Raw genomic sequence first — 16,852 nt, forward strand, 5'->3', positions numbered from 1 at the left:
GGGCCGGGTCCCCAGACGCTGGGGTGGAAGCCAGAACAATGGAATCCCTTGCACTGGGGCCCTTCCAAGGAGGTTCACATTTTCCGTGGAGCTGGAGCTCACGAGAACTGGCAGGGAGAAGGGAACGCCGGCGCCTGCCGGGACGTGGCCGGGAGACACTCTAGCTGCACAGCCAGCCCAGTGCCTGGCTCGCCACAATCACCTGGCTCATGGACCCCGGCCACAGGAAAGCCCAGGAGCGCTGCTTTCAAGCCTGTCCGTGATGGAGCTGGCCCGGTGGCTCTGGGGGCTGGGAGAGATGCAGCCAGCGTGGTCCCCGAGAGGTCCACGGAGCACGACAAACACAGACGCAGCAGGACGAGGATGTGAGCACCCCCGTCATCTGGAGTCACCTGGCCAGCAGCCTCGCCAATCCAGAGAGGCCCGGGGAACCAGGAAATCAGCAGGGATGGCCTCTGAGCATCCGAGGATGCTGTCCCCAGACTCAGCCCACAAGAGTGGTCCCTCTGAGTCTCTCTACTCATACTGGACTCTCAATACTCACCAGCCTGGTCTCCGGGTCCCAAGCTCAATGCAGACCAAAAGCAACACCCCAAGGGAGGTAGCCCCAGGGCTGATATCAAAAGGAGTCACAGAGACACCCTCCCACCCCGTGTGGGGCAGTTTCCCCACGGCCCCTCATCCCTGCCCGTCTGGCAAGCCAACCTCGCAGCTGGGTTTCGCTGCGATGAGCATGGTGCCCAGAGTCACAGGCCCCGGGGCACGTCTCGGGCTCTGCCCACCAACTATGAGCCCTCTGGGGACGCATGTCACCCTCAGGGGCCTTGGTGCTCGTTCAGCTCAGCTTCCCCCTTTTACAGCCGCAGAAACAGGCTCCGACACAACCCTGACTCATCAGGAGAGCAGGAAGCTGCATTCGGGAGCAACTCTTACTCAAGGACAGAGGGCGACCGTGCACGAGCATGCACGTCTGCACAGACACCCCAGACTCCAGGCCCGATGGCTGATCTTTACAGCCCACGAGGGAGCATCACCTCCCTCATTTTACAGACGAGGAAACTAAGCAGCCCTCCCAGCCTCCCGAGCCAGGAAGCTGGAGACAGTGTCACCCTCCGGCAGGCACCACGGGCCCCTGTGCGGTGACGAACGTGGCCCAGCGCAGACTGAGGTCTGACCTTTGCCCCTACCGCAAGAGGAGACCTGGGTCACATCTGATAGGCGAGTCCTTGTTGTGGGGGGGGGGCTGGCCACACCAGAGGGACTGGCCTAGTGATTGAGGATGGGGCTTTGGGTCACCAGCACCAGTTGACCCGGGAGCAATGTGGGCGATCCGTGAATCAACCCACCGTGCCTCTGTAATACAAAAGCCTGGACACTGGAGCCGGGGCGAGCGTCCCCCGTTGGCAACACTCTGGGTTTGGTCACACGTCAGTGCCGGAGGGTCACCCATCCTGACGACAACAGCAGCTTCTTGTACGGAACCCTCCCAGACTCTGTGGCCTGGAGCTGTTCGTTTGGCTGATGTTAGTCTGTATCCTGTGTCGTAATGAACCATAACTCTGACTGTGCCAGCCTTCAGTGACTTCCGCGAGTCCTTCTAGGAAATGATCGAGTCTCAGGGTGGTTTGGAGAACTCTCCAGACCTGCGATGGGTGTCAGAGGTGAGGCAGTCTTGGGGACTGGGCCCTCAGGCTTTTGGCTGAGGCTAACTCTGAGTAGCCACGGTGCCCTTGCACGGCCAGAGTCTCAATCCTCGCGCGAGACAGATGACCGCCATCCTCACTTTACGAGGAAACAAGAGCTCAGAGAATTGGGTGATGGAAACCCCTGTCTTTTTAAAATTCCTGGTCTAATTCTCTCTCCAGCACAGCCCACCGACTGATGTATTTTTTCTTTTCTTTTCTTTTCTTTTGTGTGAAGAAGATTGGCCCTGAGTTAACATCTGTTGCCAATCTTCCTCTTTTTTTTTTTTTTTTTTGAGGAAGACTAGCCCTGAGCTAACTGCTGCCAATCCTCCTCTTTTTGCTGAGGAAGACTGGCCCTGAGGTAACATCTGTGCCCATCTTCCTCCACTTTATATGTGGGACGCCTATCACAGCATGGCTTGCCAAGCGGTGCCATGTCCACACCCGGGATCTGAACCGGCAAACCCCGGGCCACTGAAGCGGAACGTGTGCACTCAACCGCTGCGCCACTGGGCCGGCCCCTGCCAATCTTCCTCTTTTTGCTTGAGGAAGATTGTCGCTGAGCTGACGTCTGTGGGCATCTTCCTCTATTTTCTGTGGGTCGCTGCTACAGCATGGCTTGATGAAGCGTGCTAGGTCTGCACCCAGGATCCGAACCTGTGAACTCCGGGCTGCTGAAGCGGAGCGCACAAGCTTAACCACTACGGCACTGAGTGATGTATTTTTAAAAGGCTGAAATATGAGTCATCTACCGGTGCATAATGAACCACCCCCCAAACTTAGTGGTTTAAAACAGCAACCACTGTATTTGACTCTGGTGCTTGGCGGCTTGGGCTCAGCTGGCGGTTTCTTTCCTGCTGTCGCCCAGAGTCACGCATGCACCTGCAGCCGCGTGGCAGCTTCGCTGGGGCCGATGGTCTCAGACGGCCCCAGCCATCTGGGTGGTGCTGACTCAGTGGGCTATGTGGCTCCAGGTGGCCACCTGGGGCTTCTTCACCCAGCGTCTCGGGGAGGCAGGCCAGCACGCCCTGAAGCCTGAGCGCTGGTCGGCTTGTGTCCCATCTAATAGGGCCCCACTGGCCAAAGCCAGTCACGGCCAAGCCCAGAGGCAACGGGCAGGACCGGACAAAGCACAGACACGGGGAGGTGTGCACACGGGGCCGCGGCTGTGGCCATTTGATTCCGTGGACTTCCAAAATGGGGAGAGATTTCTTAAAGTTCTGGAGCTCTCAGGGATGTTTTTGCTCAGCTAATAAATTCCTTCCCTCCCTGGTGGGCGCAGGGGAGGGGTCTGGATGCGGGCGGCTGGGAGAGGGGGTCGTGGAGGCTGAGGAGCACGTGGTCCCCTCCTGGCAGCCTCATGTCCATCTCCGGGAACAGCGGGAGGGTCTCCGGCCCTCTGGGGACTGGAATCCGTGTTGGTGACAAAGGGGGCCGGGCAGCTGTTCGAAGGATGGACTGCCAATGGCACTACCCCGTGCTTGGGGAGAAAAGACGCCTTCTTGGGACTTTCAGAAGCAGGCCAGCAGCCCAGCAGCCCGGGCAGGCATCTCCCTCCCGCCGCCTGGGGCCGGGGGAGGGCCAGACTCTCGCTTCCCTCTCCTGAGCCCTGCCAGCTGCTCTCCGGCTTGAGCTGCCTGGTGACATTGTTCCCCTTCCAAGAGGGGAGACCCTTCCACCGGGCAGCTTTCCAGCCTCGCTCTCCCAGTCTGCCAGAGGGGGACAGTCACACTTCCCTCCCTGGGGAGTTGCCAGGATTAAGCTGGAAAGAGGATGTTTGTAGCTGTAACCCAGCCTCCTGCCTCACTGTGACCCGTCCCTCATGTGACCCGCCCAAGTCCCCTCGGGGAGGGGGGGTGGCTGTCACTCTCCCTGCAGCCACTGCGTCTCTGCCTCTCCTGGGTGGAGGCCAGCCACTGCCTCCCCACGTGGGGGTCCCCGGGTGCCCAGATTCAGAGCCGGGCTCCGACAAACCTCGTCCCCTCACCCACCGGGCCTGTTCCGCCAGTCAGGGCGGGGTCCAGGGAATCGGGGTCCGCCAGGCCTCCCTCCCTGGGTAGCCCTGGAGACCCCCTCCCCCACTGAGGGAAATGCCATCCGAGCCTGGGCTCAGAAAAGGAAGTGCCCCCTTGAGGTCACGGGTGCTGGGGGCAGCAAGACCGTGCCCTTTGCCCTGAGCTTCTTCTCCCTTCCTCTGTCTCTGGAGAGGAACCTGACTGCACCTCCCCTCCTGGCCCCTCCCTGGCTCCGAGGGCCTGAGAACTAAGTCCAAAGGCACCCATATCTGCCCCTGGCCCGCCTCCCAGGGGTACAGGGCAGGCACAGGGCAGGGCAGGAGCAAGGCCACGATGACGAGGTGACCACAGCAGGGTCCTGATGGGGGCTCCGTGCATGCTTCTGGAACAGACATCACCGTGCTCTCAGAGAGCTTTCCTGGCTGGCACAGGCCCCCTCTGGCCACCAGCTCACAGCCCCCCCGAGACACACTGTCATCATTCCCTTGTTTACAGATGGGGAAACTGAGGCTCATTGCAGGCCCCCGGCCAGCATGGGCCGGCTGGGCCCCTCAGCCGGCCTGGGTCCTGCTGACTGAGGGTCCAGGGGCTCTTTCCTCCCCAGACTCCCCAGCTGGCCCTGCAGCACGGGTGGGGGCATGCGGCAGGACAGGAGATCCCACCGGCTCACCCTGTGGTCTGCCCGGGACCTCAGCCGGGGCCTCAACCCTGCAGCCCCCCCAAGCCACCCCTCTCTGCTCCGCAGGGCCTGGGAACACGCTCGATGGCTGCAAATGTGCTCTCCATCTAAGGCTGCTCCCCGCCTGCCAGGCCTCTTCCGCCTCTTGGCCTGGAGCCACCTGCCCCTCCCCCGGGGGCCCTGGGACGCCCTGAGCCGCTCCTCTCTGCAGGGGGGGCTTCACTGGGCTCCAGTGGGCACTGGGGGGCGGGCAGCGTCCACAGGGCTGCTCACCAGCCTGCCAGCCATTGTGCCACCTCCCAGCTGCCAGCCGGGCCTTCCACCTTCTGAAATGCAAATCCCACCGTGTCATTCTCCTGCCAGCAGCCCTTCCAGGTTCCCACGGCTCCCAGGGCGAGCGAGAGAGGGCCAAGCTCCCCGGCAGAACGTGCAGCCCCCCGACGAGGCCTCTGCTTCCCTCCTGAGCCCCACGGCCCCACCTGCAGCCCCAGCTGCCTCCTGCTATTTCCATGGGGGGTGCAATGGTTCCCTTGGCAGGAAGACGCCCCTCCCCACCTGCTCAGCCCCTCGTTCCCTCTTCTAGGGGGGCGGGCAGCATGTTCCGGGTCCCCTGGCCGCTGCCCCTCCCCACTCCATGCCCCTGGACCTCCCCGCCTCTCTCCTGGGCCCCCTGGCAGGGAGCACCCAGCCACGGGCCTGCCCGCCTGGGACCCTGCGCTGGGCAGGGGGACGTTGGTGGATTGGGGGGATTTGCTCAGCCCGCACTTCGCGATTGTGCACGCGGCTCCCTCTCTGCGAGCCCGCTGCCTCGCAGACGTGTGGTAAATGTGAAAACAGACGAAGTGAGCTCGGGGTGTGAGAACACAAGGAAAGGAGAGGCTGATCCCAAAGAGCCGCTCAGCGGGGGCCCTGTGGGCTGGCTCGGTGGAGGGACATTCCTGGCGGGGAAACAGCACGTGCAAGGGGGCCAGCGGGAGGCGGGGAACAGCCTCATGGGTTCTGGAAAGGGCCGTGCGTGGCTGGAGGGGCGGGGAGGGGTCGGGCCCAGTTGGGGAAGGTGTGCCAAGCCGGGGCGTGGAGGGAATCCAGGGTGCCGCGTGGAAGCGAAATGAGTCTGCTGGGCAGGAGGAGGACTGTGTTTACACTGCTTCTTAACCAAGGACCACCACGGCGGTGTGGGGAGGGGGGACCAAAGGGCCGGACCCTAGAATCCGGGGGGCCGGGAGGGAGGAGAGGAAGAAGGAGGAACGTGCTGGCCATCCCACTGGATCTTTCCTTCTCTTCTTCCCTAGTAAGAGACCCTCCCGTTTTTATTGAGTCTATGGCCACCTAGAATAAAAACAACTTTTTCCAGGCTCCCTTGCAGCTGGATGTGCAAGTGACCACGTTCTAACCGATGGGATGAGAGTGGAAGTGTCTTCAAGTGAGGGGATGCCCCCTTCTTCCTTCCTTCCTGCTGGCTGGAATGCATATGTTATGGCTGGAGTTCAAGCAGCCATTTTGGCCCATGAAGCCTTGTGCTCATGCAGTGAAGGAACGACAGGGTGTGGGTCTTTGAAGATCATGCATCCACCATACCTTTCCCATACTGCTTCCCTTGGGATTTGGGAAACTTCTCACTTGTTTGGGTTACCGTGATTTGGGGTGTTCTCACACTCCAGCCAGACCCAAACCTAACCAATGGAAGGGCGGGGAGGAGGGCTGAGACTCTGAGGACTCCACTGAGACAGAGTGGACAGAACTTGGTTCCCAATTTGATGGGGGCCAGGGGGCTGAGAAAGGAGAGCCGAGGCTGCCTCTGAGATCCCATCTTCGGAGGCTGGTCGAATCCTTCGCTCGCTATGCGTCAAGCACTTTCCATGTGCCGAGTGTATACACACGAATCGTACGGCCACTTCTTCAAGGGGCTCGTGGGCCAGTGGGGGATAGATGGTACAATGGAAGAGCTCTGATGGAGGGAGGTAGGCACCTCACCCTGGAGCTGCCAAGCCCTTCATGTGCTCATTCTGCAGTTATTGAGCGCCTACTGTGTACCAGGCGCTGCGGCAGATCTTGGGAACAGTAGTGAGCACCACGAACTCAGCATGGAGCTTATCTCAGGGAGTCTGAAGGGGGAGTCAGACAGCAGTCAGGTCACCACGCCGTTGACTGGCCAGGGCTACAAAGGAGACTCCCGGTGCCGTGAGCTGTCACGCCAGGGGGCACAGGAGGCCCCGAGGGGATCTGCGACACTCCAGCTGTGTCCGGTGGGCGTCTCCAGGGCCCCGGGGCTGCCGGCTCTTGTAGAGCAAGGCAACTTCCCCAGCGCACCCCTCACACGTTCCTGGCCGCCCCCGAACCTCGGCTGCAGCGGGCAGTGGATGGGGCCTGGCCAAAGCGAGTCTGGGCTGACGGGTCCAGGGGGTGTGGCCACGCAGGCGAGGCTGAGATGGCAGTTGGGCCGTCGTGGGCAGGGATGGACCTGGAGAGGAACAGACAGATGTGGGCCATATTTAGGAGGTTAAATCAATAGGACTTTTTGTTGATGGACTGGAGATGGTGAGAGAGCCACGAATGGGCCCCTCCAGGCTCTGGCCCGTGTACACGACGATGGGCAGATGAGGGGCCCTGAGGGTGCACGTGCTTGGGAGGAGAGAACTGGGACTGTCATTTAAAAATTTCTTTCATTGCAATAAAATATATATAACATAAAATTTACCATCTTAGCCATTTTAGAGGGTCCAGTCCTGTGGCATTAACCACATTCATATTTTTGTGCAACCAACACTACCACCCGTCTCCAGAACTTTCCATCTTCCCAAACTGAAACTCTGTCCCCATTAAACACTAACCCCCGTCGCACTCCTCCAGCCCCCGGCCCCACCGTCTACTTTCTGCTTCTGTGAACTTGACTACTGGGTGCTCATATGAAAGGGATCATACAGGATCTGTCCTTTTGTGACCAGCTTATTTCACTTATCATGATGTCTTCAGGGTCCATCCACGTCATAGCAGGTGTCAGACTCTCCTTCCTCTTTAAGGCTGAACCATAGTCCACTGTGTGGATGGACCACATTTTCTTTATCCATCCCTCCACTCATGGATGCTTGGGCTGCCTCCACATTTTGACTGTTGTGAATGGTGCTGTATGAAGGTGGGTGTCCCTGATTTGAATTCTTTGGGGTTTATGCCCAGAAGTGGAACTGCTGGATCATGTGGTCATTCTGTTTCAGTTTCTGAGCAACCGCCAGACTTTTCCACAGCAGCTGCGCCATCTTGCGCTGCCAGCAACAGTGCACGATGCTTCCAGTTTCTCCACATCCTCACCAACACCTGTGGTTTTGTTTTAATTTTCTATTTTGATAGCAGCCATCCTAATGGGTGTGAGCTTGGGGAGCATAATTTTGGACAAGTTGATGTGGATGTCTTCGAGACATCGAAAAGGAGATGATAAGGAGGCGGCTGGACAGCCAGGCCTGGAGCCCGGAAGACAGTGGGCTAAGGGGACAGATTTGCAATCACCTGCATGGCGGGAACAACCCAAGCCAGAGGTGTGCGTGAGCTTGTCTGAGCGGAGCACACGGCTTCCAGGGCGAGCTTGAAGGAATTCCAAGATGCGACGGCCAGTCGAGTAGCAGTGGCCGCAACGTAGGAGACTGAGGTTTTGTGGGAGGGGACCAGAAGCCAGACGCAGGCTGAGCAGCGAGTGGGAAGGGGGAAGAGAGAGGCTCGTAGACAAGCTTGAGACATCTGAAAGCCAAGGGCAGCGCGCGTTGGGTTTCCAACGGGAGACACCTGAGCGTGTTTAAGCCCCCGCGGGGGGTGGGGCAAAGATGGCGGGGTGAGCCCCGGGCAGAGAACGTCTGCTCAGCACCAACAGGAGGAGGAAGGACCAGATACAGGAATCAAGCTTCCACCAGCAGTAACCAAATGAGGAACGGGGTGCACTCGTAGGTCACAGACTTTGAAAAGTAGTGTGCAAGGAAAAAATTAGAAGATTCCAGAAGGACTCGGTCCCCAGTCCTCCAGAAGCAATAAGGAGGAAAGAAGAAAAGTCCACAGAGTTCTGACAGTTTTTGCCAGGACTTCTCCTGAGTTGCAAAGAACTCACTGCAGGTGTGAGTTGGTAGGCTAGAGAAATGTTCCAGAATGTTCTGGAATGTTCCTAGACCTCACAGCTGCACGATGCAGTTTTCCAAAGCTCCACAATGCCCTGTTGGGGGACAATCGGAAGCCTTCAGCGTGGTTCTGGGCAGAGAAACAGCTCAGGATGCACCCGGGAGCCCACCGAGTCCTTGTACCCCCGCCCGTGCTCAGGCTACAGGACAGGTCTGAGGGGCAGCCTCTGCCCTAAATCCCAGCTCGATGGAATCCCAGCCGGGCCCAGAGAAGGTGGGGAGTAGAACTCACCCTTTATCAGAGGAAATAAGAGGGAGAGCTGCCCTCCGAGGCATAAGCAGTATGAAAACACGATACATGAGATGGAGGATATGAGACACACCGTTCACGGCAGACAGACAGACAACTCAGACTGTCAGAAGACACTACGAAGGACAGAAGAAATCTCTGTGCTGTAGGGTCTAAGAAGAGCATGAACACATAAGGCAGAGCTCGGAGACGCAAGGCCTGCGTGAGCTCAGCAGTTCAACAGCTCCTGCAGCTTCCCTTTTCTTCTGTTGAATTCAAGGAAAATGAAATGTGATATTTAAAAACCACAATAGCAGGTGTCCGTCTTTTTTCATATGATTGCAAAGTTATTTCCGTGTAGGATTTATCTACTGTCCTTCCTTCCATCCTTCTGTACGTAAATGCAGAGAGAGGGGTCTGCGATGACATTTACCAGATCTCAAGACTGGTTGTTTCCAGGTAAAAGGATTGGGGACAGCGTGGGTCTGCTCTATACTTTCCTCTCTTGAAGAATGTGTTAGATGTGAAGGAAGTGGTCTGAGGCGGGAGGACCCGGGGAGATGGAAAGGGTTGGAGGGGTCGGGGTCGGCCTCAGGCAGGAGGGAGGCCGGGGCGGGGGGCAGCCAAGGTTGGCACGGGAGTGGGGGTCCAGGAGGCTGAGGTCGGGGTGTTTCGGGGATGGGAGCAGCATGGGGTGAGCAGGGCCTTTGTTTCACTCCAGGCCAGTTCAAATATAAGAGGAGGATTTTGCCCAAAAAATTATCCTTTGGAAAAGAGGATAAGCCCTTACGAAGCACTTCATGCCATGGTCTCTCAGTCACTTTACTGGGACAGCCACATACTGTTTGGGACAGCAGCCCAAGAGCCAGAAGCAACGCTCATCAAAGCCACCTGACGGAGTCAGCTAAATAACTGTAAGAAAGAAATGTAACTAGATTTAGTCATTATTCCAGGAGTAGAGCCTCGTATTTGCAAGCACTGGGTGTCAGCCTACAGAAAATCACTTTAAAAATACAGCCGGTGGTTATATTCTGGAAATACGGACAGTGGCACCCAGGGCAGAAACCACCACCACCTCGACACGTGGTCCTAAGGTCCTCGGAGGTGGGGAAGAAAATTTCCAAAGACGACACATCCTATGTGGATTGTTAATCGCCGTGTGAATCTCACACAGCTTCGACGGAAGTCAGGATGCCGTGTGTGGGAAACTGTGTTAGATGATTCAAAATGGGGCGACATAGATACCGACGTGAGTTCACAGCACCGATGAATGTCTTACTTTATGTCTGATTTTAAATACGTATGTATGACCAAATTAATGCAATTAACTAAGAAGTTGGCATCTGATAATTTCAACCACAATAAAACGTTCATATTTTCTACTTGGTCACATCTTTTCTTTTTTGTGGTCTTCTCTTTGAAAAAATGGAGGCGCCTTATATCACTCAAGATGGCCTGAGTTTAGAGTTTGCGTGTGTGTGTGTTTTTGTGTGTGTGTGCATCTATGTTGATATTGTTTGTAACTGTATATTTGTATACACGTGTTTTGTGTGTGCATTTGTGTGAGAATATGTGTGTGTGCATGCATGTGTGTGCACTGTGTTTTGTGTATGGGTTACTTTTCTGTGTGTTTGCGTGTGCATATTTGTGTTCGTGGGCTTGTTTACCTGTGTAGGTGTGTGTGCATTTGTGTTTGTGTGTATGTGTTTGTGTATGTGTGTGTCAACTTAAAAAGCAAATTTGCCTGTTATTTTATCTCAAAATGAGTTTATCAGGGAACAGACAAGATAACCACAATTTGGGATACGCATGCTATGGCAAACCATAGGCAACTCTGGAGAACAAAGCAGTGAGCTACTTTTACGGAGAAAAAACGGGGAGTAGGGAGGGGCTGTTCTAAAGGAAACTCCACTGGGGGACAGTAACAGATCAGGGCAGCAACGGCTTCTCATTGGCTGAGCTGTGGGGTTTCTCATTGGCTGAGCTGTGGGGTTTCTCACTGGCTGAGCTGTGGGGTTTCTCATTGGCTGAGCTGTGGCGTTTCTCATTGGCTGAGCTGTGGGGTTTCTCATTGGCTGAGCTGTGGCGTTTCTCATTGGCTGGGCCGTTGCCAGGTGGGAGAGAAATCTCCCTTCCTAGTAAAGTAGCTGCACTTCCAGTGGAGATGCAATCCCTGTGTCTTCCTGTTTGGTGTAAGTGACCATGTGTGATGAGGGGGAGAGCTCCCCTACAGGCCTTCCCGACTCCAGTTTAGTTTTCTTTTATTAACTTCCACTTGTGTGTGTTTATGCGTGTTTGTGTGTGCACATGTGCATGTGTGTGCATGTTTGTGCATATTTGTGTGTGTGTGTGTGGGCGGCATGGCATGTTCTAGAGTCCCTGGGGGCGACTGGTTGGGTCACTTGGCCCTGCTGCAGCTATGTGAGCAGAGTTGGGGCTCTGAGTGAGGGCCCCTGGGGCCTGGTGAGTGACTGCGGGGTGCGGTGGATGGAGGGAGACAGGGATGATGGTCGGGTTTCCGGCTTGGACGACTGAGAGGCTTGTGATGTTGTTCACTGAGTCAGGACTGCTGGGCGGTGGGGGGGTGGTTAGGCCAAAGCTGAGCTGAGCTGAGCCCACTCCAGCTTGCAGCCTCTGAGACACGTGTGCGCAGACATCCATACTGACATTTAGAGTCTGGGGGACGGAGCCCACACCTAACAGACAGGCAGAGGAAGGGCTGGCACAGACTAGAGGGCAGGAGAAGAATCTGGTAAGTGGGGAGGTGAGAGATGGAGCGGAGGAAGGGGCCAGCCACCAAATGCTGCAGAGTGAGTGGTGGATTGAGGCGACGCCGAAGAAGTCATCCCTGAACTGGCGAGGAGGCGGTCTGAGACGGGATGGCAGTGGGTGAGGCCGCCATCAGCAGGGACAGCTGCTTGGGGGCACACATGCCTTCTGTCTATGAGCGGCGCTCCCACCCACCCACCTCCGCCCTTCCTGGCTTTCCTTCCTTCAAAGCTGCCCGGGAAGGGTTGGGAGGAAGAAAGCGCCCAGACTGGGCCTCCTGAATGGCGGCCCCAGGAGCCTTGGCACACGTCGGATCCTCTCCTTTGAATCCCAGGCGGTTCTGGGACTTAATTAATGAATAGCCCAAGGGCCCCCCTCTCCCTATTCAGGAAGGACACAGCACCATGGAGACTCCCCCAGATTCCTTAGGCAGGCACAGGCTAATGGGGCTGCCCCTCTGGGCTCTAACTGGCTCCCAGGATGTTAATGGAAGGTGCTGGCCAAAGGCCATTAGCTGGTGCCCAAGCAAAGGAACTCGGCCCTGTTCCTCCTGCCCATCACGCCTATTCTGAACCCAACAGCGGTGCTAAAAGCAACCAGGAATTTGCATTTGGACTTTTTTTTTCTATATTCCTCTGTGACTTTGAGGAATCTCATATTTGAAATCATCTTGGCAAGGACCTGGGGCTAACTCTGAGTTACCAGCCTTTAAGGAGGCTCACGGCTCCTTGCTGTCTGTTGTCACCGACTCCTGAAGGCCCAACCAGCTCCTCTGCAAAGTGAACCACGTGAACCATGTGCCGAGACACACGGCGACGGGTGACGGGGTGTGAAGACGGGCTCGGGCAAATGTTGGAGCCAACCAACAAGTCACTGTGGCGGCTTCAAATTCCACCCGGGATAAGGGCCCTGGCCTGCAGCCTCATGCAAGCCAAGCCACAGATGCACCTTGTTCTGCGCAACAAAATACTGGAAAACAGTATTTTCCCAGAAATCAACTTAAAAAAAATCATTGGCATCTGTTTGATTCCTAAGTACATTAATCCTTCCCCTGCTCCTGAAACAAAAATTAGTAGACTGTGAGGAAATGCCCCCCACAGCCCACACGCACAGTTTCATTTCCTGATGCTCAAGTCCTCACTCATGAAAAGGAAAAGAAATCTGAAGAGGGACGGAGGTGTCAATAGGTGCATCGGAATTCACGTGTGGCTGTGTGGTCCCTTCCCTCCAGCTGTCTCGAAACTCCGGAGCCTGTGCTTGGACAAAGCGGAATGCCAGAAGCCCAGAACAGTGGGGTTTCTGCGGCAGAGCCACCACAGCGTTTGCGCGGCCTGAGCTGCAGCAGCTGTACCCCTGGAGGGAGTGAAAAGTGACAGGTGGACAGGGCAGTCAAGACGAATACCCTGGAAAACAGCGTTTACTTACAAAGGCCGATAGCGAGTAGCACAGAGTGACAACCTCAGCCCTCGGACACGGTTCATGGATGAATTACATGGAAGGCTGGAATAATCCTAAAGAAAAATGCCCAGGACCAGGGATCCACTCCTTCCTCTGCTGAGCCACCTGGTGGTTTCCCACTGCAACTTCCAGTCCTGACTTCTCTCCCTTTGAAGGGTGCTCACCCGGCCAGGACCAGCTGCTAACATGTCCTCGGGAACTTGGTGCGATGGAGCCTGAAGGAGCCAGCAGGACCCCGGCCCGCCTGTGTGTCAGCTCTCCACTCCTCAGAGTGTCTCTGGGCCACACGAGAGCATGGCTGCTTCCAAACAGAGGGCGCCTCTCAGTGAGCTTCGATGGTTATGCGAGAATTCACATTGCATTTGGCTCATGAAGGCCAGCGGGTTTCCTGCAGCAGGTAGTTATGACTCGGGACGAGGCAGAGCGCTCTGTGCTCATCCGGGTAGACTGAGCTCGCTTGGTCTACCTTTCCTAACGCCACTGGTCTTTTTGTCAGGCTGAGGGCTTTTGGTCTGTCTGAAGGGCCGAGAGCACGGCCCTCCCTTCCCTTGTCAGGAGACAAAAAAGACACTCATCAGACAGGAGATGGCCAGTGAGTGCCATCAGGACCACTCATTCATCTCCTTTACAGGCTCCCTCCTTAATGCACAGATGAATGAGCAAACCAGCCCCTGCTGCAGCAGGCTGCTGTGTCCGGTCAGCTGAGCACTGGTCCCAGGCACGCTGCCCATCGGGAGGCCTGGCGCACGGTGGTCTTGGCTGTCCTCCTCTCTGGGCCCTCTGCCCCTCCTCCCTGGTGGGGACGTCTCCCAGCCACGCACCTCTCTCTCCAGGATCACACTCCACACAGACACCTGCAGCAGAGGTCCCTGAAAACCACTGTCACCTGGTCTGCCCCACGCACATCCCCCTCACATCTGCCTAGGGCTTGGGCCCCAGCCTTTATGCCAGCGTCTCGGCAGCCTTCTCTCCTAGCCCCGTGGTCTCCCCGCCAGCACCTGCCCCCTCCTGCACTTCTCCGGAGCCCACGTCTGGTGTGCAGATTTGAACCAAGGGCTGCAGAGATCACCCGGAACCTTCAGAAAGGCGACAGAACAGTGTGGCCCTGCCTCCCGAGCCTGGGGTCTCTCCCCTGTGGTAGGAACAGTATCCTCTGGAGGACTGATGGCCAGACCAGGCCAGCCCCCCTTGCGTCCCTGGAGGGCCCCTGGAGCTTGCCTGATAGCACCTCCCCTGGAGGGGTCAGTGGTGGCAGCAGCCCAGACCATTCCCCTGGCCAGGAGCACCCGCAGCTCACAAGCTCTGCTTCACAGAGGCCACTCCAGTGGTGCCGGGCCACCTGGTGTGCTGCCACCCACAGCTCAGCCCAGCTGGCCCGGAGGTTTCACAGTTCTCTTGGGGCTAGTTTAAGGGTATTTGGGATGGAGAAGGCATGTGCTCCATGGGAGCTAGACTACCCACAGCCTCTAAGAGCAGATGGTGCTGCTAGCGTGAAGTTTGAGGTGTGCGCAGGGGCAGCACTGAGCCCCGCACGCACTCGCCTTCCACCCAGGAGCGCATGACCTGTGCCTTTGGGGCCCTGACGCCGAGGTCGTGGCCCCTTTCTCCTGGATCACTTTTCCCTTCCCAGTCTCCCCGGGGACTTCAGTCGTGCCACCTCTTAAGGCCCCACTCACACCTGACCCCACCCATCCCTTGGCCTTACCCCGCACCCACTGGCACTGCCCCCACCCTCCACTGCCTGACCCACAGCCGAGGAGTACAGGCAGACACATGCACGTGCAACTCTCAGGGCCTCTCAGCTCCGCCGCCGGCCAGGCCCCTCCAGCTCCAGGCACACGGGCCAGGTGGGAGGCACGCAGAGCCCTCTCCAGGCGGGCAGGGCGTCCCGGCGAGGTGTGGCTGTCCCCGGCTCTGTGACCCTACGCCTCCCATGCTCCCCCTGCCCTCCAGCGCTTCCACCACCCCCACCCCGCTCCTGCCCCTCTGCTCCAGAGTAGTGCCTCCCAAGCCCTCTGGGGCCTCGTGGGTAGACGGGCTCCTGCAGACCTTTTGCTCAGAGCCCGCACCCAGGGAAGGATGGGTCTGGACGCCGCCGGGGGCAGCCCCAGCGGATGCGACAAGCAGGGGTCCACCACGGGTCAAGTTCGCAAGCAGTCCAGCAGAGAAGGAGAAAACTGACCTGGCAGCACACAGACCAAGAGGAGACCCAACCAGCCAGGCCCTGCAGACACAGAGCCCAAGTGGAGGATGGGGCGGGCTGGGGAGGCCCCTCCCACTCCCACGGTGGCACTGCAGAGCCCCTTCCTGCCATGGCCTCTCCAAGGAGGGTGGGAGTCTCTGGGAGGACATACAAGTCTGGGGGCACCTCCAGGAGGGTGAGCGTCAGCAGGGCCTGCCGCAGGGGTTTGGTGTTCTGGTGGGGACAGGTTGGGGAGTTCAGTCCCCGATCCCAGGGGCAGACTCTGTTCAGGCTGAGAAAGCGCTGCTCTCCAACAGCAGCTCTCCTGGGATGCCCGGCCTGTCTGGCCCTGGACTCCACGGGGTCTGGGTGCCCCTGAAATGCCCCAGAGCCCGAGGCTCGCTGTCGCCCCAGCGAGGGCTGGTCTCACCACAGACACACGTCCAGGGTTGAGCCACTAGAAGGAACTCCGTGCCCAACACACAGGCCGCGGGCTCTGTCGGGCCCCACCCGCACTCCGCGGAGCTGTGCCTGCAGGGGCCAGGGCTGGGGACTGCCACCCTCTCCTCCCCGGGGGTCACTAAGGCTTGGGGACAGCCTGCCCCGCTGCCGTCTTCAGAAGCAAACTTGCTGCTGCTTCTCTCATCATGTAATTTGGTATTTTTTTAATGCTTAATCTACCCAATGACAAAATTCTACCAGACGCCTTCCTGGGACTGGCAGCTCTTGGGGACAGCGCCCCGGGTGGGTAGGGAAGATGACAGAGGAAAGGCCTGTGTGGTGAGAGGCAGAGCGGGGAGCCTGGGGAACACTAACTCACTTTGGGACCCGGATGTCTTCAGCGACTCGCGAGCTTTTGCAGCGGCTGCATCCGTCCTGGGGGTGGGAGAAGCTGCCCTCCACTGCAGCCTGTCTCATCTCCCCCTCTGCAAAGGCCCGGCGCGGCATGTCTAGCCTGACCTACTGGGCTGAGATGGGAGCAAATTCTGCTTGGAGAAGCTGTGGCCAAGGACGAGGAGGGCAGTGGTGAGGTCAGCGCCAGCCCGGTACACAGCAGCTCTTCCCGGGTCAAGGCCAAAGGCAGGCCCGTAAGTTGCTATAAGAGAAGGTGTCTTTGCAGGGCTCCGGGCGACCCCCGCCCCAGTCTCTGGCAGCTGTGTCTGTCTGCACTGAGAACCCCCATGTGAACTGCAGTGGAGGGAAGGATGTGACACTGGCGCTTCCCAGAGATAAAATAAAGGCAAACGAACCAGAAGAACCAAAGAGAGAAGCTGACGAAGATGCTGTGGTGTTGAGTAGGCACTGCTCTTTTCCTAAAAGATAAATTACTTTCCATTGAGTTCGTATACCCGCTTCGCCCCAACCCCCCCACAGAGCATCACCACCAGGGCAGACCGGGGGCCTAGGGTGGCGGGGCGCTCTTCCTCGTGGGCAGAGATGGAGCCATGACAATCTCGTCCGAGTCGTCGGAGTGGACGTCATCTGGGGGTGGAGGCGCCATGGGCTGCAGCCCGGTGGGAGAGGACTCAGCTGAAAGGAACCAGAGAGGGTCGGTCACACCACTGCTCGGGGCTGGGGCCCGCCTCAGGGCGCCGGTTACGGACACCTTACACTTCACCTCTTTGCTGGCAGGTGAGCCCAAGGTCACAGTCAGAAGGAGTGAGGGACAGGACAGACC

The 16,852-nt window shown here is 57.9% G+C and overlaps 1 protein-coding gene across 42 annotated transcripts in view; it reads right to left on the reverse strand.

Annotated features, from left to right (window-relative positions):
* Positions 1 to 16,458: 16,458 nt before the first annotated feature.
* Positions 16,459 to 16,852, reverse strand: part of IQCE (IQ motif containing E) — a 45,905-nt gene continuing 45,511 nt past the window's right edge. For all 42 annotated transcript variants that reach the window (XR_011524314.1, XR_011524313.1, XR_011524319.1 and 39 more), the window contains one exon: positions 16,459 to 16,704. Coding sequence is in view for 32 of the 42 variants with exons in the window: in XM_070566191.1 (XP_070422292.1) it covers positions 16,577 to 16,704 (128 nt within the window). In the remaining 10 variants the exon portion in view is untranslated. The remainder of the gene's footprint in view (positions 16,705 to 16,852) is intronic.

Source organism: Equus przewalskii, chromosome 12 (assembly GCF_037783145.1).
Source record: "Equus przewalskii isolate Varuska chromosome 12, EquPr2, whole genome shotgun sequence".
NCBI lineage: Eukaryota > Metazoa > Chordata > Mammalia > Perissodactyla > Equidae > Equus > Equus przewalskii.